The sequence below is a fragment of the Cololabis saira genome, chromosome 5 (genome assembly GCF_033807715.1).
Source record: "Cololabis saira isolate AMF1-May2022 chromosome 5, fColSai1.1, whole genome shotgun sequence".
In the NCBI taxonomy this organism is placed as follows: Eukaryota; Metazoa; Chordata; class Actinopteri; order Beloniformes; family Belonidae; genus Cololabis; species Cololabis saira.
The window spans coordinates 38,222,913-38,247,690 of NC_084591.1; the positions used below are offsets into that span (position 1 = coordinate 38,222,913).

The 24,778-nt window shown below is 39.5% G+C and overlaps 1 protein-coding gene across 6 annotated transcripts; it reads right to left on the bottom strand.

Annotated features, from left to right (window-relative positions):
- Positions 1-2,728: 2,728 nt before the first annotated feature.
- On the bottom strand, positions 2,729-20,759 carry fam107b (family with sequence similarity 107 member B). 6 transcript variants are annotated; one of them, XM_061721962.1, is made up of 5 exons: positions 20,574-20,759; positions 20,195-20,319; positions 7,354-7,492; positions 4,822-4,978; positions 2,729-3,702 (listed from the first exon to the last, which is right to left on the bottom strand). In XM_061721962.1, the coding sequence occupies exons 2-5, from the start codon at positions 20,208-20,210 to the stop codon at positions 3,583-3,585; spliced, it is 432 nt and encodes a 143-aa protein (XP_061577946.1). In that variant the 5' UTR covers positions 20,211-20,319; positions 20,574-20,759; the 3' UTR covers positions 2,729-3,582. The 6 variants fall into 6 exon arrangements, with proteins under 6 accessions (XP_061577946.1, XP_061577944.1, XP_061577948.1 ...); XM_061721960.1 differs by having other exon boundaries at positions 7,354-7,525; XM_061721964.1 differs by lacking the exon at positions 20,195-20,319.
- Positions 20,760-24,778: the final 4,019 nt, after the last annotated feature.

Sequence of the window (24,778 nt, forward strand, 5' to 3'; positions counted from 1 at the left end):
TTCATATCAGAGCAGCAGCAGCAGCGGGGCTTACTGCCCTCTGCTGGTCAGAGACGGTCATTACATTACATTTTATTTATACAGGACTGTCTCAGAAAATTAGAATATTGGGATTTTCTATAATGCAATTACAAAAACAAAAATGTCATACAGTCTGGATTCATTACAAATCAACTGAAATAATTCAAGCCTTTTATTATTTTAATATTGCTGATCATGGCTTACAGCTTAAGAAAACTCAAATATCCTACCTCAAAAAATTAGAATATTCTGGGAATCTTAATCTTAAACTGTAAGCCATAATCAGCAATATTAAAATAATAAAAGGCTTGCAATATTTCAGTTGATTTGTAATGAATCCAGAATGTATGACATTTTTGTTTTTGTAATTGCATTACAGAAAAATAATAATAAAATAAAGAACTTTATCACAATATTCTAATTTTCTGAGACAGTCCTGTATACCGTCCATTGCAGGGGTCTGCAACCTGCGGCTCTTCATCCTCATGGTAGCGGCTCCCTTTGGCCTTGAGAAAAAACCTGAACATAAATAAATATTTCTGAATTCATTTTTTTTCATATTATTCGTTTATTTTGTTGGGCAGTTTGAGTTGATGCCATCTATCTATCAATTTGTTTCCAAACTGCATTCAGGATATGTTCCAAATAAAAGAAACCCGCTATGACCTGAGGGGGAAACTCATGTTTGAGATGACGACAGCAAGAACAAATATTAAAAAGAGATGTACATCAATTAAGGCAAGAGAAATATGGAATAGTTGTGACAATGACGTAAAAATGTGCAGTTCAATCTACAAGTTTAAGAAAATGTTTAAAGAAAATATTGTAAATAAATATAAAACACAATAACTATAAAGTATATTATCAAAGACATTGTAGAATGTGAAACGTCAATTTTGATATTTTGTCATATTTATTTTTTGTCTTCTTTATGCATTGTTTGTTTCCACAGATTAATGATTAATGCTAATGTTTCTGTTTTAAGATGATCACAAGAGAAAAAGGGTAGGCACTATAAGCTACGGATTCAGCATACACCTTTTCGGCAAAAGCAATGTTTATTTTACTTTTTCATTTTGTTTTGTAAAATAAAGACGATTCAATTCAATCTAATCTAAAATAACTATTTTTAATTTCTATATTTCTATATATTAAATCAGCTAAGCTGCAGCTAAGGTTTTTATTTAAATATTAGAGTGGGGTAGTTTTTATTTTACTTTTACACAAATATAGACTGAAATAAGCCTACAGTTCACAGTTTAATTTATTCCAAAGTACGCCTACAAATGCACATTGCACTTCTGTTGTTATATTTAGGGGTTGTAACAGCTCAAATAAATAAAAGATGAAAACGTTTTAAATCCCTGTTATTTCTTGTGGCTCCCAACAATTTTTTTTTGTAGAAGTGGGGGCAAAATGGCTCTTTTGATAATAAAGGTTGCAGACCCCTGGTCTATTGCAACAGAAGTTGTCTCTAGGCGCTTTCCAGAGACCCAGAACATGATCCCTGAGCAATTATTACATAAACATAAGCAATGGCAGGTAAAAACTCCCTTAATGGGAGAAAAACCTTAAGCCAAATAGTGGCAAGGGAAAAACTCCCCTTTAGGAGGGAAGAAACCTTGAGCCTTCATATTGAATTGAATTGAATGACTCAGAGGCAACTGCAAAATGTAAAATAAATAAATCACATTTCTTCACAATGCATCATGGGTAAAAATTAACAGTTGCACAGAAGATAATTTTCAGGATTCCACAGATGTAAAAATAAACTAAGCATAAAAAATATATAATCTTTTTATCTGCTTCTCTTAGTTGAAAATTCCTTTTAGTTTTTTTCAACCATCAGGAAAGCTAATTTTTAATAAAAATAGAAACACTTGCTTTCATTATTAGAGATAGATCTTTATCAATGCAAATCATCCCGTATTTCATCTAAAAGCAGGGCAAACGTATTGATAAAAATATACAAGTTTTTTATATGATATTTAATGATGTGATATGCATTCTATTTTGAATCCATTAACCATTGACACCGTCAATAACAGCTCATTTGCTCAAAGTTAAGTAAATTTCACTAATGAGTCAAATTACTGTGCTGGATTTTATGTTTTACATGCTGTACACGCCAGAACTTCCGCTGCAAGGTTAACATAATTCTGTTTAAATTAAAACTCATAATCTAGACATGTGACATCTTTTGCATTAAGAGTATAAACCATATGCGCTACAGGGTAGGCAAGCTGACCTCATTTTTATAGACATATTGTATTAGTGTTATTTTGAATCTCCTTTTATTTTGGGAAGTAATTGCAAGTTGGATGACAAATCCACAAACTCCACCAGAAAAACCCTTTCACATTTAAAACAATCAGCTCCCCACCATCTGCTCATTTATTTAATGTTTTAAAATTCTGCATTATTTAAGTTGTTTGCCAGTTAACACCCACTTAATGTATAACAGACTTATATAAAATCAAAATTATATCTTTTTTGCAAGTATAAAAAAATAAATTGAAGGGATAAGTTCCAAGAGGCTAATGGGAGTAGTTTCAAGAGTCAGACTGATATTCCCATTAATACAGCTGGTCTGCATATCCACATGTGTAATTTCATTGTGGTTGTCCTCAAATGTTGAGTTTAAAAGAGCACGCAGAAAGTCTCACTCAGGTCAGGATCATTTTTTTCTTAATCACCAGCCAAGAACAAAAAGTAAATTATTTATTAACACATTTTTCCATACAAAATTGAATAGCAATTTATTTAAAACAAATCAACAGAATATATAAAAGAAAAATCACTCTCATGCCTGGGAATTCAACTATTGCTCAAAGTTACATTAGCTGAGGAAATGGCATGTTAAGAATTTTAAAAATAAAGAAAAACTTGAGGTTTTTTTTTTTTTGTCGTTTAGTTTTTTTTAAACATAACCACACACTCCCTTTGTCCTGTTCTGGCTTCATATACTATCTTGTAAAATAAAGTAAGATACAGAATGACTAAAAGTGTCCTCCCCTACAGCTGGGCTAAAAGCTACAAACATAAATAACAAAAGCACATTTGTTTGGCTTTTATATTACACAGCTTCAAGAGTCCATCCAGTGTCCACGTTTTCATTTTTGGATTCTGAAGGTGAGAACAAAAACGACAATGACAACATTGATAAAAAGTGAATAGAAGGAACAGCTCAGTGAAGTGAAAGGAGTGAAAACCTGCGTTTGGTTGTTTCTCCATAAGAGCTCGTTGGAAGCCCGTTTTGCCCTCTTTGAAAATAAAGTGTGTAACATGTGACATGTCTGTGTCGGTTCCCCAACTGTGGGGGCGCCGCGAGCTGCGGCATGAGTGCGAGAGCTGGCGGTCCATTGCAGGCAGACGGGGGAGAGGGGGAGGGGTCTTTAGTCTCTAAAGTCTCTCTCTTTACCGCAGGAAGGGACCTGGGTTGGGAAAGCCAGGAGGTTCACCTTAAACATGTCACTATCGTGTACCACAGACAAAATACACTCTCTTGTACACATACTCCTGACACGTGAGTCAGGCAGACCCGAACACCCCCGCTGGGTTTTAGGTGGTTCTCTCCTCCTCGTCCGCCTCCTGCTTGGTCCTGCGCAGGTTGCCCTTCATCTTCACAAACTCGGGGGTGTTTTCCTGTTCCTCTTCATTCTTCTGCTGATCCAGTTCAAGCTGCACAATAAAAGACAAGCATTGGGTTAAATTACAGTCGGCTTGTTTATCATCACACTCATTTCATTTTTCCATTTCATTTTATTCTTTATTTCATTCAAAAAACAAAACAATTTAATACAAACACAAATGTTCCTAACTTATGAATAAAAAGGGAGCAGAAAGAAGAAGAATCTTATCTGATCTGCCCCTTTCACAAATAACATAAATTAATAATAATTAAAAAAAAAAAAAAAAAACTAAGTGAATAAAAACAACTAAAATAAAATTAAAATAACATTAAATAAAATTACCACCGCCTACGGGTATGTCAATCAAACTCAACATTTTTCGTTATATTTCCTTAACATACAGGTTTTAATTGTTCTTTTGAATGTAATGTTTGATTTGGATTCTTTGTTTTCTTTGTTCAGATTGTTCCATAAATTGATTCCTTTCACAGAAACACAACGTTCCATCAATTTTGTCCTGCATCTTGGTTTTATAAAAATCTCTGTTCCTTTTAAGTTATACTTGCTTTTTCTTTTTTCAAATCTTTTCTGAATGTTGATTGGTAAAGTTTTTTTATGAGCTTTAAACATAATTTGCAGAATACTATGGTCTACTAGTTCATGAAATTTCAACATATTTAACTGAAGGAATAATGGATTTGTTGGATCTCTATATCGTTTTCTACTAATTATCCTTATGGCTCTTTTTTGCAGAATGAAAATTGATTGAATATATGTTTTACAGGCATTTCCCCAAACTTCAACACAGTAGGTCAGATATGGAACAATCAGAGTGTTATATAAAATGTACAATGCTTTGTTGTCCAATAAATCCTTAACTTTGTGTAACAGAGCAATTGTTTTTGATATTTTTATCTTTGTATAATTGATATGTGATTTCCAATTCAAATTCTCATCCAGCATGACACCCAAAAACTTGGTTTCTCTTACTCAAATAATTTCAATACCATCTATATTAATTGAACTCTCGATCAAAATCTTTGTATTTTAATGACTAAAAACAGTCTTCGGTTTTATTGAAGTAAAACGTAAACGATACAGTACAAACACTCATAGATTCAGTTAGATTTGCATTAAGAAACACCCGATTTCTAGTCATCCGTATTACCTGCTCAAGTTTCTGCTGTCTTTTCATGAGCTCTATCTCCAGGTCACTCCTCTTCTTGTGGGCCTCCTGCTCCTCCTTCTGAGCTTTGATAACCTGTTCCCTCTTTCTTTTCTCTAGAACCTTCTGGAGTTCAGGCTTGTTCTGAGGAGCCAGTCCCCTGCACAGACGCAGAAACAACAGTGTGTTACTAGAATAAAGATCAATGAACAACCCAGAGCAACACAGGGTTATGACACGACAGAGTCTTACTCGCTGCCTGGGAGATTCAGATATTGTGAAGTCTTTATATTGAACCCATTGAATTATTCTACTTCTACAAATCTGCATTGCCGAGGTGCAGTTTTCTTGTTACTGGGAAACAACTGCCTCATTAAAATGTGTCACTGCCTGGAGGAAAATTACATTTTTCCCCCCTCCAAACCCACATTATGAGACAAAATAGTGTTAAGATGAGTTGGAGTTTGGTACACAAAGGAAAAACTAGCAAACAATATTTACAAAGGATTATGATCTGAACAGAGGGATAAAAGGAAATTAAATTAAAGCAGAATCTAAAATATAGAACTTACTTGTGGTCAATTTCTTTTCTAATAATTGACTGCATCTTCACTGAAAACACAATGTTCCTTTCTGCCTACAATGCATTGCACCAGCAGTGTCTTAATTAAAGGCAATATTAAAGCCTAAAGATTACATAACTGAGCTGAGAGCGTTCCAAGATTCAGTGGGAGTTCATTTACAAGAAGGCACTACCTTGTGCAGTCACTGCTGCAGTTAAACAGCCTGTTTTCATGTCGGCGAGGGTCTTATGGAAGCACTTAAAGTGCTGAAGCGGAGCACAGGTTAAGAGAAGTGATTGGGTTAGGTTGTTTATTTGGCACCTCTCGCATAAAAGGAGGGAGGTCAAGGGACCTTGAGGCATCGAGACAGACTATAAAGATACTTATGCCACTCTGCTTTCATAGTGGCCAGTGTTTATATAATCATTGATCCTGCCATCCACAGCCTCACCACTCTAGCACACACGCACGCACGCACGCACGCACGCACGCACGCACGCACGCACGCACGCACGCACGCACGCACGCACGCACGCACGCACGCACGCACCTAGATTCGGTGGCTGAATTTCAGAAATTCCTCTCTGTGTGCGCCTGTATGTGCAACGCATCCCTGCTGCTGTGGTAGCAAAGGCAGAAAAAATGCCCTCAGCTTCGAGACTGTTTTGTAATCTTGATTACATAACATGTTTTTTTTCCTTCTTTATACAGCCATCCATCCATGCATCCATCCTCCCACCCCAGCCCTCCCCTCCCGTCCTCACCATCATCACAACAGCTAATCCACTATGCAGGCGAGATTTCCTTATACCAGTATGTACTGAAAAGCCCAATCAAAACAATTCCTTCGCCAAAGCCCACGAGGGTTGTCTTTCAGGCTGATACTTCAGTCTGTCTAGACAACATAAGATAATATTCTGCACCAAATAGAAAGTGAAAACTGTTTTGGTTTTCTTCATACTTCTTTAATGCTCCAATTTATCATCAGAAAAGCATCTCCCTCTCTAACCTGTTTAAAGGGAGGGCATTGCAACCCGTTTAAAATTAGCATCCCTGTGATGGAACAGCTGTCAACAGCATCAGTGTTTACGTAGCTATTTATAGCTGTGGATCAAAGCTGCCATCAATGGTATGGTGGTGAGCTAAAACACAAAACATTTAGTGAAGAAAGGATGATCACAAGCCACGGTCCACATGTGCTTTCACGTTCACACAGGCGGGGACGCTGCTTGGAATCCTCTGTTAATATTGGTTGCCGGTGCAGAAGTATATATAGCACTCTCTATATGAACTTTACGTAACCCATTTTTGACAGACCAATGCTCCAATGCTTTTATATAATAGGTTCGATGAAAGTTTTATATCATGAGCTTTACATAATGTTGCTGCCAGAGGTTAAAGGGACTGATGACGACAACCAGAGAGACACGCTACAGAAGCATCAGCAGAGTCCGAGACCACTGACACGCCAGCAACCAGGTTTACTGGATTCACTCAACCTCTATTAAGAGAGTTCAAACTAAATTACCGGGCATCTGGACACTGTACCGCTCTCCCCCATCTAACCTGCTCTAGACAACATTATGCCACTGCCATAGGCAATTATGATACCGAAACTGTTAAAAAGTACAAAAGTTTTACTGTGCAATAAACTAATAAACCGTTATCTCTCCATAAAATACACCGAACAATAAAATCTACTTTTACAGATCAATTATTATTCATCTAGTGGGCTAGGAATTCAAAAATCTGTAATTTAGTTTGTTTTATCTGACACAGATGATACACTACGGATTACTAATTTTTTTATTAGGCTTGTTTAATTAATCCGTTTATGTTCTGCATGTGAAGCTTGGTGCTATATTCAATATCATTTGTATTGTAATTAACTGTAAAGTATGGATTTTATATATACATTTATTTATTTTTTTTCTTTATTTATTAGGAGCTATCATTAAGACGGATTCCTGACCTCTTCTGGTTCATGAGCAGTTCTCGGTGCAGGTCCTGGTGGTTACGGGACGTCTTGACTGGGTTGATCAGCTTCTTGGGTTTGATCAGCTCATCACAGTCTCCCTCCAGGTAGTCTGGTTCCGCCATGACACTCCTCCCTGGTGACAGTGACAGACCAGGATCACAGGGATCTGATTAAAACAGAGAAAACCAGTAAGACTTTCATTTAACTACTTCTGGGATATGAGTTTGGATGCAGAACAAAAAAAAAAAAAAAAAAAAAAAAAAGCAGACTTAAACTAAAATTTGTCTGATTGGTCATCTTTTTGAGACAATAATTGAAGGCCGGTTCACATCGATCGCTCTGCGATGCCAGCATTCTTGTCAAACAATGATTTTGATAACCTTTGCACATTTATTTTGTTTAGTCAGAACAAAGATACTTTAAAAAGAAAGGGACAAAAGCCGACACAGCAGCGCTTGATGTTAACTTCAGCCTTTTCACGTCTCAATAAATATCACATTTTGTTTGATGCAGATAAAAACAAAACACGGTGATAAATTAGTACCACCTAAAGACAGTCATTCTGATTTATACATATAAACATGTGATGCATCTTTTATATCAGATAGACGGTGATACCAAAGCAAATGCATATTTTTTTCCAGAGATGAAACACATTTCTCTGATATGACACCGTTTAGAAAGCCTGATAAGCATCTGCGTGACTCTGGTGTGAGTTTTCAACCGGACTACTGCGATGAAGGGACTCCTCGCTGAAATTACATAAGTGTTCCACATCAAGTAATGTGGAACACTTCATCCTCTCGCTGGATACTACAAGAAACATATGCAACGCAGCGGAAATGCACCAGAACAGCACAAAAATCACACAATATCTTGCGATGGAAATTCCTATGCAAATATCCCAGATGTTGCTGTTCCACTTTTGTTCCAGACGCTGATGTACAAATAGTTCAATATCATCCATGAACTCGTATATGGGAACATATTCTCCGGTCAAATTAGTGACCGATCAGTTAAAAGTATTTGTCATTACTTTTAAAAAGCCAAAGTGCTATTAAACAGCTATCTGCACAACAAATGTGTGAAAAAAAACTCACATTTTCTTTTCTTTTAACTTATTCACTGCAACAACTGAGAAACAGCTGGGAAGCCAGATCTGACACATGCACATATCAATCAGAGATATAAAAACTTTTATGGAAACTTTTTTTTTTTAATTTTGTTTTCCGAACTAGATTTGAACAGATGCCCCAGATGTTTTGCTACAAACCTCAAATGGCAAAGAGATAAACCAGGACAAACAGTCACATAATCTTTTCGCTGCCTGAAAACGTTTTAGTCCAATTACAAACATTTGTCAACAGGCTGCAACATTGTGGAGGGATACATTCACACGTAAATGCATACAGCTCTTGGATAAACTCACCCTGCAGATGAGGAAAGACTGGGTATCTGAACATTGTCGTCATCTCAGCTATTTTGATTTAAAAATCAGATTTCCAGAAAAAGCTATAAGCATGCAGTCCCGTTTGTCAGCCTTGCATAGGAGAGATGCGTTGTCCTGCACAGCCGTCTGCTACTGAATTGGTTTGGAGTTCAAAGTCTGTTTTATAGCTGCGCTCACACAAACACTCCCCCCACCCTCTCTCTCTCTCTCTCTCTCTGTCTGTCTGTCTGCTCCCTCCCTCATCCACTCCATCCCTCACACTTTCAACAGACACCTCAAGCAGTTTATCAAAAACGTGCAGATTCCCCACTAAGGCATGTTTTAGTGAAAATTCATGGTGTCTTAATCTTGGAAGTAGAAGAAAACAGACAGACAAAACATTGGTTTAGAAAAACCGATAAAGTGCTCTACTATTAGCTATTGGCTAAAAGTGCTAGAAAAGTCATGCATATCTCTTTTCCCACAGTCATTGGAATGACTCAGACTTATAAATAGTCATGAAGAGCCAAGCCTGGGATTTCAAGGCGATGCAGCTGCAGTTCTCCAGGCTGTTTAAAGTCTGGGAAGGATAAGGACAGAGTGTGTGTGTCACATCAGGGGTGTGATGCTCACGACTGTGAGCTGACCAATCACAGTCAGTTGTACTGAAGATGCTGCACTGCACGTGCTGGAAGCATGCGGGGGAGTGGGTCTTCACATTCAAAACACAGTCCTGGAAAACGTTGTAATGAGTTACAGACACCACTAGAGGTCGGTGTTTCTGCATCACATCACCTAAAACATGTCAGTTACATAACAAAAAAGCCTTGGCAAAACACTGTATGTAGAATAACTACAGAAAAATACCACTTATTACATTTCAAAAGTACAATACGTTGAATGGAAAAACCCCCAAACAACAAAACAGCTTTTTGTGTCTGGTTATAATGCCTTTAGGGTTGATGGTAATCCCTAATCACCAGATTAGTAGCCACTCAAAAAACCTGTAGGCTCATCCAAAATCTTAGCATGTAGCAATAAATTAATGTTATTTTCATCTTCTTCTTTCTTTTTGTCAGCTTTGTAAAAAAATTGAATAAACCTGCTCCAAAAAGAGTTGTCTAGTCTGCTTGTACTCACATAAAACCGAATCACAAACCATAATGTCAGGTGAGGTTGCTGTGTGTTACAGTTTGTAAGTAGGGTGTGCATGTACGCCTAGAGGTGATGTGTACATCCCAGGGCATTTCCGCTCATGCAGAGGGGCAGGGGCGAGAAGCTCACACACTGGCGGGGTTGTCACAGTGTCCGTTTATTTAACACATCTCCCCCTACTTCCTCTGTGCCCCAGGGGAGAGAGGAAGTAACATAGGGAGTTCAAAAGGGACCTAATAGGGTGGGTTTGCATGTTTTATTTCATGTCTCTTTTGGTTTCACTTAAAAGCTGAAGCGGCAGAACATATTAACAATCAAATTAAGATCAAGTTATAGAGATAGCCCAGGAAACTTGTTTTAGTGACTTTCAGATAAAGACGGGCAATTTGTGCTTTTTTAAAATTATTTCCAACTACGGTTGCCTTGCAATCTGCGGGGCTACAAACAAACAACACTGCACTGTCTTTGCTAAGAGACAATCCATTTTCATCACTTCTCATATGATAACGTTGGAGAGTTTTTGGAACAACAGTCCAGTTCCAGGAATCCAATTAAAGCAGTATGTTTATTGATGTTGGAGACAAACCCTCACTGCAGAGACAACACACACACACACACACACACACACGTAATGGGCCTCCCAAAAAAAAAAATCAGTCTCCATAGTGAATGTTCAAGAGGCAGGGCACTGCATTTAGATGACTCCACGTGCCCAAGCATTCAGTGATTAAGTGAAGTCACAGTAGGTAAAAACCGAAGAGAATAACTGGGTCAGAGCAGGGTCTCAGAAAACAGATGAGTTGAATAAAGTGAACACAGATTATTCAGTTCAAGAGCACACTTCATCCCCTCCCTGCAGTCCTCATGACCTGTGTTTGACTGTGATCTTGTGCAAAATATCACAGTTTGGCGTGAGCCAACAACAGTATTAACAAGATCATCAGGGAAATAAAAAGGAGTGGCACAGAAAGTTAAATCCATGTAAAGATAAACTATAAACATGTTTTAATGAAATGACTCATAATCATCCTCAGATGTGTGCCATTCCCCTTGTGATGCAAAAATCAAACAAACGAGAGGTCGTTTAGTTTAAAAGGAAGTAAATCGATAAACGTGTCTCCACTTGTGAAAGTGCACACGGTGGTGGCAGGTTTCATTAGAGCTGATAGAATAACTGATCTCAGAGGGGTAGAGTGCCCACGGTGTGCCAAGTGATTGCGTCACTGCGGCCAGCACTTGGCTATGTGAGCCAGCGCACACCCACACTGGGCTTTCCAATACAGGCTCATTTCTCAGTTTTTTTCCTAAATCACCATGCGGATCTGTTATCACTGACTCTACATTTAGTGACACAGCACCAAGAGGCAGGACAAAATAATACCAGAACCATACCAAGGTCTCATTCAATTTACTTTCAAAAACAATCCAATCTACTTAAGGCATAAAATCAGTATGCCTTCAGGGAATATGTGCACAATAAGGGATTGAATATCAATGTTGCTTGCAGTAATAATTGGTTGCAGACAGTCTTTATTTATGTATTGCATTAGACTGATACGAAGCAATGGTGTGACCCACATCACTGTAAGAATTCCTGCCGGTATCTTTGTGGGACTAAATCATGAGAATGCATTGTTGACAAAACAAAACATTTATGACACTGCAATAATTTTCTTTAGCCGTAGAGTCAACCATTTTACTTCCAGATAATTTTTTCTTAAGCTTTTTTTTTTGATACAGGGGTTGCATTTCCACTAGTGTCTGAGAAATGTTGGAAAATTTGTCCACTGATGTATGGAAAGTGTGTCTAACTGCTGCGCTTTATCAAGGCAGCAGGGCTGATTAAATAAACAGAGACAATGAAAGGAAGAAGCACACTAGAGATTCAGCAAAATCGTGCTTTCTCACAGAAATGTGCCGAGGTGAGCATAGATATAAATATTCTGAGAAAAAAAAAAAACAGATTGCTTTATTTCCCAATGCTAAAACATTAGTTTCCTTTTACTTTCAGGAAGTGGTCTACATCTCCTGTGATCCACTATCCCTGCCATCAGCAGAAACTAGACAAAGTAACTGTGGATTTGCATTCCAATTGTCTCTTGTGGCAGCTGTGCATCGCTTTACTGTACAGTTACACATCTACAAATGTCAGATCTGCAGTGGGCATCTTATCAGAGGCAAATAAGAGACTCAAAAAAAGTAATGACTGAAGACAAATTAAGAGTGTGACCAAACGAGAGAGACTGAAGAAGAAAAAATGTCAGACAATGTTGTAAGAGTGACTTAACTTCAACAATTTTTAACTCTGTGGGTCCCACCGAGTTAAAAATTGTAGAAGTTCCTGTGTGCAGCTTTTAATTTTAGCCTCTAGAAACCCTAAAAGGAAGCGGAAAAACGCAACCGCAATGAAGCCCGGGTTTGAAAGAGCCCATATGCAATACTCAGGTTTTACATGAACGTATTTGTCTATTTAAAAAGGGAGAGAGAGATAGAGAGGAGAACCTAAATTGACAAAACACACTGTGGAGACTCCTGGAAACATAAGCAGTTTATACATGTGTGATTTTACTGACTCCAATGAGACGCCAGAAGAAATACATGAATAGACACACTTGCACTGGTATCAGGAAAAAGGTAGACGGAGAATAAATTAAAAGGAGAGAGAAAAGAGAGAATCAGAGTCAGAGTTGCTGGCGGCCTCCTTCACTACCACCGTTCTTCTCTAGTAATGTTTACAGACAAAGGTGACCATTCAGACCGAGCAGTAAAATAACACCAGCCAACATGCACACCCCTAACATGGCACACATCAGAACCTCTAGCCTTTTCTTAAATGTCTACGGAAGCTCCTGCCGTACGAGAGCTGCCACACTTACCCACTCAGTATTGCCCCATACCAAACTATGCTCGGCTCTCTTGCCCACTGCTGCTGTGCCGCTTCTGAATCAAGAGAAACTGAAACAGAATCTCCCCGCGGTGGTTTCCCCTGATGATAACTGGTGGAGTCTCCTGCAAGAGTCGGCGGTGTTGACTGACTGACCCCGCTCCAGCAGCGCCCGTCCCCGCAGGTCACCAGCTCTTCCCGCGGAAGAGAAACTGTCCTCGACACATCCAGCTGGCCGTTTCTTGTTTTCGTGAACTTTCTAGTTTCCTTTCATCCCTTTTCCCAAATTTGACGCATTCCTGAGCGAGTGCTCTGATGGACTTGGTGCTCATTTGTGACAACGATGCACAGCAACCCTGTTATTTACGTTACTGCACCATCCAGGCTAAACACCCTTATTTATTTCAGACTCGACATGCTTCAGAGGATTATATTTATCAAACTAGACGGGCTAGCGGATCACAAACCATGCCTGTTTACATTATCTATGCGTGTGTATTATCAGCACATTCACATGCACCACTGTAGTGATAAATAATCAACTTCTGCCAACTATAAAGGGTTAGAGTAAGAACACAAACCAAACAGATCTTCTACAGATATGCATAGGCCATAGCAGAGCGGGTAACTGTAACTGGTTGGGGGCACGTGGAAGACCATACCCCCTCCATCTTCATCCAATGTATTTTCCATGGATCAGACTGGTCTATCAGCAATTTATCATCACATGGTGACACAGTCTGACGGTGCACATGCCACATATGAAAGAGGAAAAAAAAGAAATACTGTATTTTCTGGACTATAAGCCACACCTGTATATAAGCCACATCCGCTATATTTTTTAAAAAAACAATAAAAAAAAGATATACAAGCCGCACCTGTATATAAGCCGCATCCGCTCCATTTAAAAAAAAAAAAAAGATATGCAAGCCGCAAATATTTATGTTGTTAGATTAGACATTTACTACATGTACAGAACCATTTTGAAGTGTAAATGATGTACATGTTTGTACCTAAGTAGATCCTTTCCTAACAGTGTCTTTTAACACGGCAGCAACTTTGCTGATTAAAACGGGACAGAACCAAGAGAAAATAACCGGTATTTATTTATCTATTTATCTGTTTGAAATCTGCTTCTACTACTTCTATCTGCTAAAGATGAAGTAGCGTATTCTTCTTTGCATTTATTTTGTCTTAGTTTTTATTCTAATTCCGGTTAGAGCGCCCCGAGCGGTGGAAGAAAAATCCACAGAATAGCTGCACCTTCGTATAAGCTGCATGGTTGAAAACCTATGAAAAAAGTAGCGGCTTATAGTCCAGAAAATACGGCACTTGCATTTTGAAAGAACAGAGTAAAAGGTCCCAACTTTTATGACGCCAGTCCTAGCAGGCTTTATCTTATATTTTCCAATATATGCTCATGTCAAGATGAAGAACGATAGAAAAACAAAACAAAGAAAAAAAAAACATTGATTAATCCTACTTTATCATATCAACTTCTTCTCTTACATGCTCATGACTGGCCCATATAGTTCATCTCCTCCTTTCTTCCCCCTCCTTCTTGGCTAGATCCACTCTGTTCCACTCACAGATGGGAGGTCCACTCCTCAGGGGAAATTACGTCACCAATACCCCTGAAGCAACCCCCACACCCCATTCTTTCGTTCACTGTGTCATACAAATGCACTCTCCTCCCGAGCCGCGTGTTACAAGCCGGACAAATCCAGCTGTACATCTCCAAGCCACTCCGTTAATGAAGCGCTCATCGCCCTATAAATATAGTGGGCCCTTATTAAAGTGCAACAATAGATGAGGTTTTAATTAATGTAGGCGGGGGGAGGAAGAGCAGGGGTGTGTGATATAGGGAAAGACTGAGATTTGAGGACTGTGAAGTGACCAAGATATAATTTCCAGAAAAGCCCCTGTGTAGATAAATGCTCATGGAAAACACAAAAAGCTGTTGAGAACACCAACTCATGAACTTAAGCCAAGTTCTCATAGCGTTATCTATCTCCAGGATACGCAACACAGACAGAAACACGCATGTGAGATAACCCACTAATGCGATTTGTTTAAATAAGGTTTATGTGTGAGGAAGAGATGCCTTCTCCCAAGTATGCTGGGGAGTTTGGGGATTGAGATCTGTTCTGGATTTCCTGCCTTGGGGTGGGGGTATGCAGCAATGGAGAAGAGGAGCTGGGAAATTTTGTGGGGCTTGTCATATGCCGACCTCTGAAAGCTGTGACCCTGCTTCCACAGCGTAATGATATCACTGGGGAGATGGGAAGGGTATGGGGATTTACAGTCAATGCTTTAGGGTTCATAAAACACAGATGTGCAAGTGTGCTCCAGTAATGACGCAAGGAAAGACAAACTGCATCATGTGACAGCATGAAGTGCAGCTATAAAGAGTACGAGGCCCTTCTACAGACCGAGAAGACGACTAACCACATTAATGCTTGCTAGTGGAGACTCAGTTCAGGCATCTCAGGTTCTGTAACTCAATTCATCAGGTAACTTGATGTTCCATATTTCTTTCTGATATCACCTCCATTTTTAAATCTTTTGTCAATTTAGAAGTGATAAATGCCACACTGTAAAATAAAATGGTCTCAAATGTCAACGTGCGCCTTAAAATGACACCATCCTCGATCACAGTTAGTTTTTCTAACTCCTCCCATTAAAACCACTTTAACCTGAGAGAATCCCCAGTAAACATTGGGGAAGCAAGAGGCCTCAGCTATCAAAGGCATTTAGTCATTTTAATTCTAAATCTATATTTAAAAAAATTAAAAATAAATCCCTACTTCGTCATGCTCACAATCTAATGTCAATGCAAGTTTTAAACTTTATGTAAGGGGCTTTTTTGTTCATGTAGGACCATTTCAGTCCGTCACACAAACTACACGCCCAAGCCTGAAGTTAACTTTGCATGAGCTTAGTGAACAATGTTACACGAAAAATAATTTATAATGAATAACGTAATAGATGCATTCAGTTATGTATGGAATTTTATCCCCCACCTCTTCAGAAATGTACATTCATATCATTCCATTATCAACTGTCTTTTTGCCAGTCGTTCATAGCAATGAAACACTCACAAAACATGTGGCCTTGTCTGAAAGTTTTAACTTCCACTTTTTAACTAAAACAAAGACAGTTGTTTTCATCACTCACGCACACATTTCAGGTATAACGCTTCCTCTCAGGTCTATATTTTCTACGAGAGGGTTCCCCATATTAAAAACAGTGAATAATTTTCAGATTGACATTACTTTACTGTAATGTTCAAGTCGGACTGAAACTGCAGCATTGTCATCTTCAACTTAGTATTATCTCTTGTGACAAAAACTGCGTTGGTTCCATTTTGTACCCATTTTAACCCACAAGTCTGTCTTTTACGCTTATACAACTTCTCTAAAAGCATTTGGTCTTATCTGACTGCAAGCAGAAGCTAACCAATGTCTGGCTTGTAAGAGTTGACTGCGACGTGAACAAATATCCAGATCTATCAGTTACTGGATTCCTATGTGGTCAGATAATGCAGCTCGGGATGAAATGACGAGTCTAACTGATGGCTGTCATTACTCAGATGATTTTTCTAAAGATAGTTAAGAGTTTGTCCTCCTTATTTAGCTGTGGTCTCTCTCTTTAAACTGAAACATGCTGGGTTTGACAGTTTGGTGGTCAGGCACAGACTTGCTGCCACACTGTATGAGCCCCAGGGTCAGACAGATTACAGAATGAATAGGGCGAGGTTGATGAAAGCACAGACACCACTTTGAGTCACCACGTAGGAATGTGATGAAACGACACAGCAATTGTTCATCCGAGCACACAACAGCAAGTATGGACACAGATAATGATAGCGCTCTAAACATGCCATTGAGATGCAGACCTGTCTCAGTTAGAAATATCTGAGCGCAACATAGAGTACACTTATATTCTATTGAAACCTTTATTTTGCAAGGTAAAAGTTTGAAAAAAACTTCTCATTTACAAACAACCCTTGCGGTTATAGTCATGATTGCAACTCAAACACGTGTTCTGAGTAATTGGGGAGGGGACAGTCTGAGCCTACACCTGTCAGTCATAGCAAAAAGGCTGCTCAATGCTCTTTCACAGCTGGCACTGACACATGCTTCTGTACATACACGTATAGGCCTGATGGAAACAGGTGGACTGAAACACAAGACCCACAAAGACAGCAAATGCACAGGACCTATACATGCATGACCCACAGGCACACGGAGAAAGGAAATTAGCCACAGAACACATGCACATTTCATGTAAACACACGCCCATATGAAGCACGTTCCTCATCATCACACATGCAAATGCACCTCCTACATCTCCCACAGGCGATGAAAAACCCATTAGTGTGTCTGACTTCACAGTGTGAAGTGCCATTTAGGCGTAAAGGAAGAGGCTTTGTTATGACGGTGCGCTGTGTTCCAGTTCCAGATTCAAAGCTTTGTGCTTAACTGCTGTTTTTCTCCTCATGGATCAGAGTCACGCCCCTCCTCACCGTCTACTGGCCGGGCTCAGCTGGTACCTCAAATCTCATTGGCTGGAGGGCGCACCAGGGAGCATTTGGGAGGTTATCCTTTGTTGACATGCCAGCAGAGAAAACCCCAATAACAACTGTTACCTTGAACAACCAGACAATCTTCAGTTAGCCAGACAGACACACAAAAGTACAAGATGAAGGTGCAAGCAAGCAAGCCAGCAAGCACGCACACACACACACACACATCATAACAAAAGGGTCCAAATGAAAAAGCTTTGTTCAGCGTGATTATATCCATCATGCTGATTTTTGTTTTAAACAGAGGAAAATAATTTGAGTACATTATCTGATACAACTTTCCATCCAGACGAGGTACAGATCCTGCAGATGTCAGGGTTAAACATAAAGAAGTGGTCTGTTCTTCTCTAGATGCGTGTCCCTGTTTGTAGAGACACACGATCATATATCTATATATTGTGTCTTACTAGAATCCTAATCCAATACACAGTGCTCTTACTCACAACCTCCCTCTACTCCAGCCCCACGGACCACAGGGAGGGAAGCATTTAGTCTGGATATGGGCACGTGTGCCATCCTTTTTACAAGACTATGCAAAGTGGCCCACGCGGTAATGGTGCTTTATACTGATTGAAGCTTTGACATAGGAGGAAAAATCAATGGGACTCAGATCCTCAGTCTTTTTAGGCCAGTGTTTGTAAACGTTCTTGACTTGTGCTCTGGTATGCATACATAATATCGCCTTCTTAAGTGAATCATCTTTAAGTCCCGACTCTTCCGCTTCTCACACACACATGCACGCACGCACGCACGCTCTCCATCAGTGCACTCAGCTTCCTAGATTGTGCCACAATCTAAAACCATGACAACAAAACTACACTGCAGTGTAAACAGACCTTTTATGCCGTTGCAGGATTCAGTGATTGCATCACTTGTGTTTGAATTGCATCACAACATTTCATTCATCAAGAAAACACAGAGGGGTGTGCAGAGATGTACCACATATCTGAGCCAAGAAACTCTCAGCAAAAACACTACAAGAAACACAAATATATATGCAATATATGCCTATTCCTTAAAGAATAATAATAAAAATCTGATATTCAAAGCAATAAAAGAGAAGGATGTCTTCTTTAAGCTATTTTTCTCTAAATTTGATAAGTATGTTTGAGGAAGAAAAGTAAATAACATGAGTACAAATATTACGGCTTTGTCAGACTTTTGCCTCGGGGAACTACTAAGCAGGAACTTAGTTTGATCATTTCAGTTAGTACTTGATACTTGTGTGAAGTAGAAACGAGTACTTGTTCAGAAGAAAACATATTTCTCAAGAAAACAGAGACAATCCAAAAAGCAATACTAAACACAAGTATTGCATTAAACAATTCCTGAAATTTAAAACAACACTCTGCCCTGTGGTTACAATTTGTAATTGCAGAATAGGGAACAAAACTTCACACAAAGTTTCCAAGCGGGCCAAATCAGGACATACTCTGAAACCTATTTGTTCATAGGTGAAGTAACAAGAGAAAGACAAAAAAAAAAACATTTACAGGAAGATAGTCTTTCACCTCCAGCATGGAAAATGTCGCAAAAGTAGTTACATAGCCCATCTCTCAAGCATTCACACAATAACAGTGGAGTAGAGCGTGGGTCGCATTTTGCTGAGCAGTAAAGATTTTGTGCCCACACGCAGACCAGCCAGGCTGTGGCGGATGCAAGGACGCTGCTTATACGTCTGGAAACGGCTATTCCTGACCCAAACACCTTGATTTTCTCGAGGTCGTATAACTCTGAGAAACGCACCAAAACCACTAATGAATGCTTGCCATTATAGAATGGAAACAAATACATTTCATTCAAATATTTAGAATTCCTTTGAGTGCAATAATAATGGTGCAAAACAGCAACTCAGTTTAAAAAAAACAAAAAAAAACACCCACATCAGAGTGACAGCATCAGCTTTTACGGGAAACAGGACAGCAAAAGAGGTTCGGTAAGAGAAACAAGAGAGAGGAGAAGGAAGGAGGAGGTTCAAAGATCAGAAAACAGATGTAAATCGTTTAGCAAACTCCCCTCCAAATGACTAACACATGTGCGAGACTTTTCCCCCCTCCCTACACACACCACACGCAGCCCTGAAAGCTGTGCACCCTCTCTTTTATACCACCTGCTTTCGTCACCTATCCACACATCGGATGACCCCGATTGAAAACTTCTTCACCTTCAGGTCACTCTGCTATTACAGTGTTTGCCAGCCTGCTATTTTCCAGCCTCCACCCAGCAAATACACAGACTGTGGCTCCAGTTGGGTCATGCCTGTTTGCTTAATGTTAAAGTTTGACAGAAAATATAAAAAAAAGGTGACACCAAAAAGATGTAACTGCAAGACTTATGGACCTGTTGCAACTTAGAGAAAAAAAAAAGAAAAAAAAAAGAGTCCCAAACAGCCCTTCACATGACAGTTGGTCAGTGTGCCTGATGACAGCACATGGCAGTTCATCAGCTCTGACTGAAGCCATGCTTTTACACAGAAGGCAGTAGTCATTGCTGTGGTATTACACACCATCTGACTCATGAAACAAGTCCAAATACAAGTCATACATCAAATATGCTCCCTTTTTTTTCCTCGTTTGTGTCTCAGATAGCTCAAGAGAGAGACTGTTAAGAAAATCTGAGTAGGTCAGGAGGTACAGACTACATTTCCACCATTGATAAATATATGATATGGGGATGTATGACTGAATGACATAGGTTAATGTGATTTTTACAATCCCTCATGTAGAATCATAGTTGATTCTAACATATTTTCCAAAAAAAAACCACATAACCTACTAACCTGGGATAGTAAACATATTCCAATCCTACTTTTTCCTTAAGAATCAACTGGCATGAATGGCAACCAAGTGCTGTCTGGATGAAGTGAACAACAACCTCCACGCGTTGCTGCTCACTGTCCCGTCGCTGCAACAAAAGGAGACAATGAAGCAAGAGTTTTGTGTTTTGCAGTCTCATTCTCCAATTTCCCTCACTTCTTTCTTTTAGGCGGTACTTTCTAGTTCTTACCCCCCCACCCTGAAAATCTGCTACTTCTGCCAACAGGGTGGGACAGACATGCGAAAACGTGCCGCTTTTGTTAGTAAGCTCACGGAGCAACCCCACACACACACACGCACACGCGGAAAATACACGAGCTGGGGCTGCAAACACACGCTTACCTGAAAGTAGAAACCCCGACGCGACTTCTCCAACTCAACTTGTTTATTATTTAAAATGACAAAGTGGCTCGGGCCGCATCGGTGCGTGCCCGGATCACTTCTTTCACGGATGAGGTGTGTCCCCCCTTTGGAAAACTCGTTCAATTGCTCGGCAGCTCGAGCGCGCACACACACGGAGCCAGGTCCCATAGAGAATGTAAATGTGAGTGGAGGGAGGGGCGAGATGACGCAGAGCGGGCCGCCCCCTGCTCTGTCTTCATGTGGAGTAGATAGAGAGGAGAGGAGAGGAGAGGAGCTCAGGGCGGAGACACAGCTGCTGCTGGGGGCTGGATACTTATTATATATATTACTTAGTACAGGACTGTCTCAGAAAATTAGAATATTGTGATTTTCTGTAATGCAATTACAAAAACAAAAATGTCATACATTCTGGATTCATTACAAATCAACTGAAATATTGCAAGCCTTTTATTATTTTAATATTGCTGATCATGCAGCTTAAGCTCAAATATCCTATCTCAAAAAATTAGAATATTCTGGGAATCTTAATCTTAAACTGTAAACCATAATCAGCAATGTTAAAATAATAAAAGGCTTGCAATATTTCAGTTGATTTGTAATGAATCCAGAATGTATGACATTTTTGTTTTTTTAATTGTATTACAGTACAATAAAAAGTACAATAAAGAACTTTATCCCAATATTCAAATTTTCTGAGACAGTCCTGTATATATATATATATATATATATATATATATATATATATATATATATATATATATATATATATATATATTAGACTTATGTACCCTTTCTTGTTTTGTTGGATGGACATTTTTCAATGATTGCTGATCGAATTAAATTGAAACTCAAATATATATGTATATATATATACTCTATACTATATATTCTTTCTGATTATATATGTATATATATATATATATATATATATATATATATATATATATATATATATATATATATATATATATATATATATATATATATATATATATATATATTTATATATATATATAAAATCAGAAAGAATCAGAAAGAAGTTTATTGCCAAATAGTTCAACACACAAGGAATTTGTTGTGGTGATTGGTGCAATACAAAAGAGCAAATAAGATTGAAGGAAAACTTGTACAACAAGTTGGTTCTAAAGTGCCGCAGTAATGAGTCATAAGTCAAAATGTACATGGGGTGACCTGGGATGTGCGTTAATGTGACGCATAAGGTCTGGAGTGGAGTGTTTGCATTAATGTAACGTAGAGTGGGGTGGGGGGACAGTCTGTGGTAGACGGGGGAGAGGGGGGAGAGGGGGGAGAGGGGGGAGAGGGGGGTCCGGGGCCTCGTTGACCAGGCCAGCTGCTCACACATATATATATGTGAGTGTAAAAGGGTAAAGTGAATCACAAAGATCCATATGCTTTTAAAAGAAGGACGTTTTTCATGGGAAATACCAGTGTTAGTTTAATTTGAAAAAAATATTTGTTTAGTTTTATAAAATTGTCTTCTCCCTCTACTGGCCTGATGTCCCTCCTATCAGCAAACACCACCCATAGCAACCTCAGACTCCTGCTTGTCTTTTACAACAACTGTTTATAGCTTTACAATACCTATGACTGTGTCTGAAATTATGTTTTTTGCTTTAGAGTTCTGGTGTCCAAGTATACACTGACAACTATACCCTATGTACTCTCTCAATGTATCCCACAATGCATCATGAAAAGTAATGTACAAGCAACGGTCACTACACTGGACAGCAGGAATCTGTTACTTTTTATCTGTACGACAGAGATGACATAATGAGCAACACTCACCAAAACAAAGCTAGTAGTGTCCAAATGATCAGTCTGCTGATGAGCTTACGTCACAGTCTCCCCTACATATGGTAGTGGAGTAGCACACTGTGAGCAGACACAATCCGTGTCACACATCATCAATTAAATCAGCTCACAGAGACTAGTGAATAATATCATGGCCGAGGTGACGAAGATACTCAAAAAAGTAATGACAGTAGAAGTGTCATAAGTGACTTCACCTCAGTGGCTATAGGGATGCCCTCTGAGCTCAAAACCACAATCCTTTGGGCTGCTTTAAGTGTTTTATTTTATCACGTTTTTACTCATATTTTTTGGTTTTATAGCCCTTATCTAATCTTTTTTCTTTGACATAATCATAGTACTTTTAAGCCACTGGAGACAGCTGTTTTAACAACTCTATGTTAAACCCAAGCTACCATGCACTACTTGCATGCAACTAAAGGAAACAAATTGTAAGCAAGCGAGAGAGTGAACAAGAAAAAACTAGTGAAGGATATTGTTAAGTGACGTTTTGTGATGCACTGATGTTGTCACCTGGTTGCAACAAGGATTTATAGATGCTGAGTCTGTATTGCCACTTTTCCACTAGTCTCGCCTCAGCCCGGCTCGGCTCGGCGCGGCTCGACGCGGCTCCACCCGTGTGTTTTTGCACAGCCAGATGAGAAGTGGGGGGGTTGGGGTGAAGCTGCTGTGACGTACTCGATTGCGCAACACCTTTGTTCATGTCGGCGCTGATCAGAAATCAGCTGGAGCCGCGAGCGGCTGAGAAAAAAACAGCCCGTCTACATCCCTTTTTTAATTCTCTCGTCAGCCACCAGGTTTATGAACATCTGCACCTCAGAGTTGGATCACCAAACAGACGTTTGTGTTGTATAATAAAATTGCAGCAAGCCGCGAGTCGCCTCGCGCTGACTCCCGCTTCCTGATTCAAACGTCTGACGGCCCCGCCCCCCGACCAATCAGTGGCACGGAGGGTGATGACGGCCCCGCCCCCCGACCAATCACTGGCGCGGAGGGTGGTGACGTCGGAAATAGTCCCTGCTCAGCCCTGATAGAACCTCGCTAGAATGGTTACAGAAAAATGTATCGGCTTGGAGCGGCTCTACCCGTCTCAGCCCGAGTGTTAAAGCGCAAAGCGGGTAGAACCGAGGTGAAGCGAGACTAGTGCAAAAGGGCCATATGTCACCCACTTCTCACCGGTATCTTGATAAATAACGTTGTGTGGCACAAAGTAAAACAAAGGGAAGAGCTCCAAAACACTGTGGAAAGTTCAACTTGTTATAGAAGAGGAAAGGTAGGGTCCAGGTGTTTCAGTCACTCCTGTGGTCTGCCCATCCAACTGCTTCAGCTTAGAAACAAAACACATATAGTTTAGTAAGTGAGCAGACTGTCACGGTCCATCAATATTTAACTGCACTACATAACGTTTTTCGGGAAAGGTGTTATGGAGTTTCTCTGAGCATTTGATCACATTTCACTCTGATTACAACTGATCAGCTTCCTGTCTGTTGTTGCTACAAACCAAATATCCTGAGTGAAGAGTAATCTGCTTACCATTGAAGGCTCTGTGAATCTGCTTATCCACCACCCTTCTGTTAATCGGCTCATTGAAACCCCTAGTTTCTTGATTATCCGTCGCCTTAAATTGCTTTCCTAATTTCTGTGGCAAACTGTCCAGGAAAATACTTGCCGTTGGTCGTTGAATAAAACTCAAGGTTCCTGTTATACTTATGGAGCGGGCTTACTGGAAATGACAAAAAGAGCTCAAAACAGCTCAATGGTCGTTTTGAAACATACACATAGCAAGAGGAAGGCCTCACAGGAACGTTCCTAAGAACTTGTCATCATTTAAGAGAAGGGTGAGTAAGAACGCCATGCCGAACAATAGGATGACTCATGATAGGGATCCCCACTGACACTGAGGACACTCATTAAAGGGACCACCACACTCAGGACCCCTCGCATGCAGGAAACAGATGTGCGTATGAGTGGGTGTGTATATAGACGGTTGGGTCTTAAAAGTTGCATAAAAAAACTAAAAATCAGTTCCAGTATTTCCCTAGTCAGACGTGTCGGGAAATATGCACGTTTACTGCTTTACAGGCAAATCTAATGTGATTACTGAATGTATTTGGAAGTGATTTCTTTTTCTCAATGTGCCAAATCGGTTCTGTATTTCCTTGTCAAGTCTCTAAAAGAACAGTTTACATTCATTTATTTATTTTTTCAATCATGTGTTAGCTCAAAACCACTCATGTTACGATAAGCAGGCACGTAACTACTGTATTTGTGGCAGAGCCATTAGGAGCTCAGCAAATACAGAAACCTAGTATTACTTGTTGAGCTGCACTGAGGTACACTAATAAAAAAAGAAA

Coding starts and splice junctions, on each gene's coding strand:
- fam107b (XM_061721959.1), bottom strand. CDS start 8,831: ATGACGACAATGTTCAGATACCCAGTCTTTCCTCATCTGCAGG. Junction 7,526..8,788: donor AGTCTTTCCTCATCTGCAGG/GTGAGTTTATCC, acceptor TGTTTTAATCAG/ATCCCTGTGATCCTGGTCTG. Junction 3,703..4,821: donor GACAGCAGAAACTTGAGCAG/GTAATACGGATG, acceptor TTTATTGTGCAG/CTTGAACTGGATCAGCAGAA.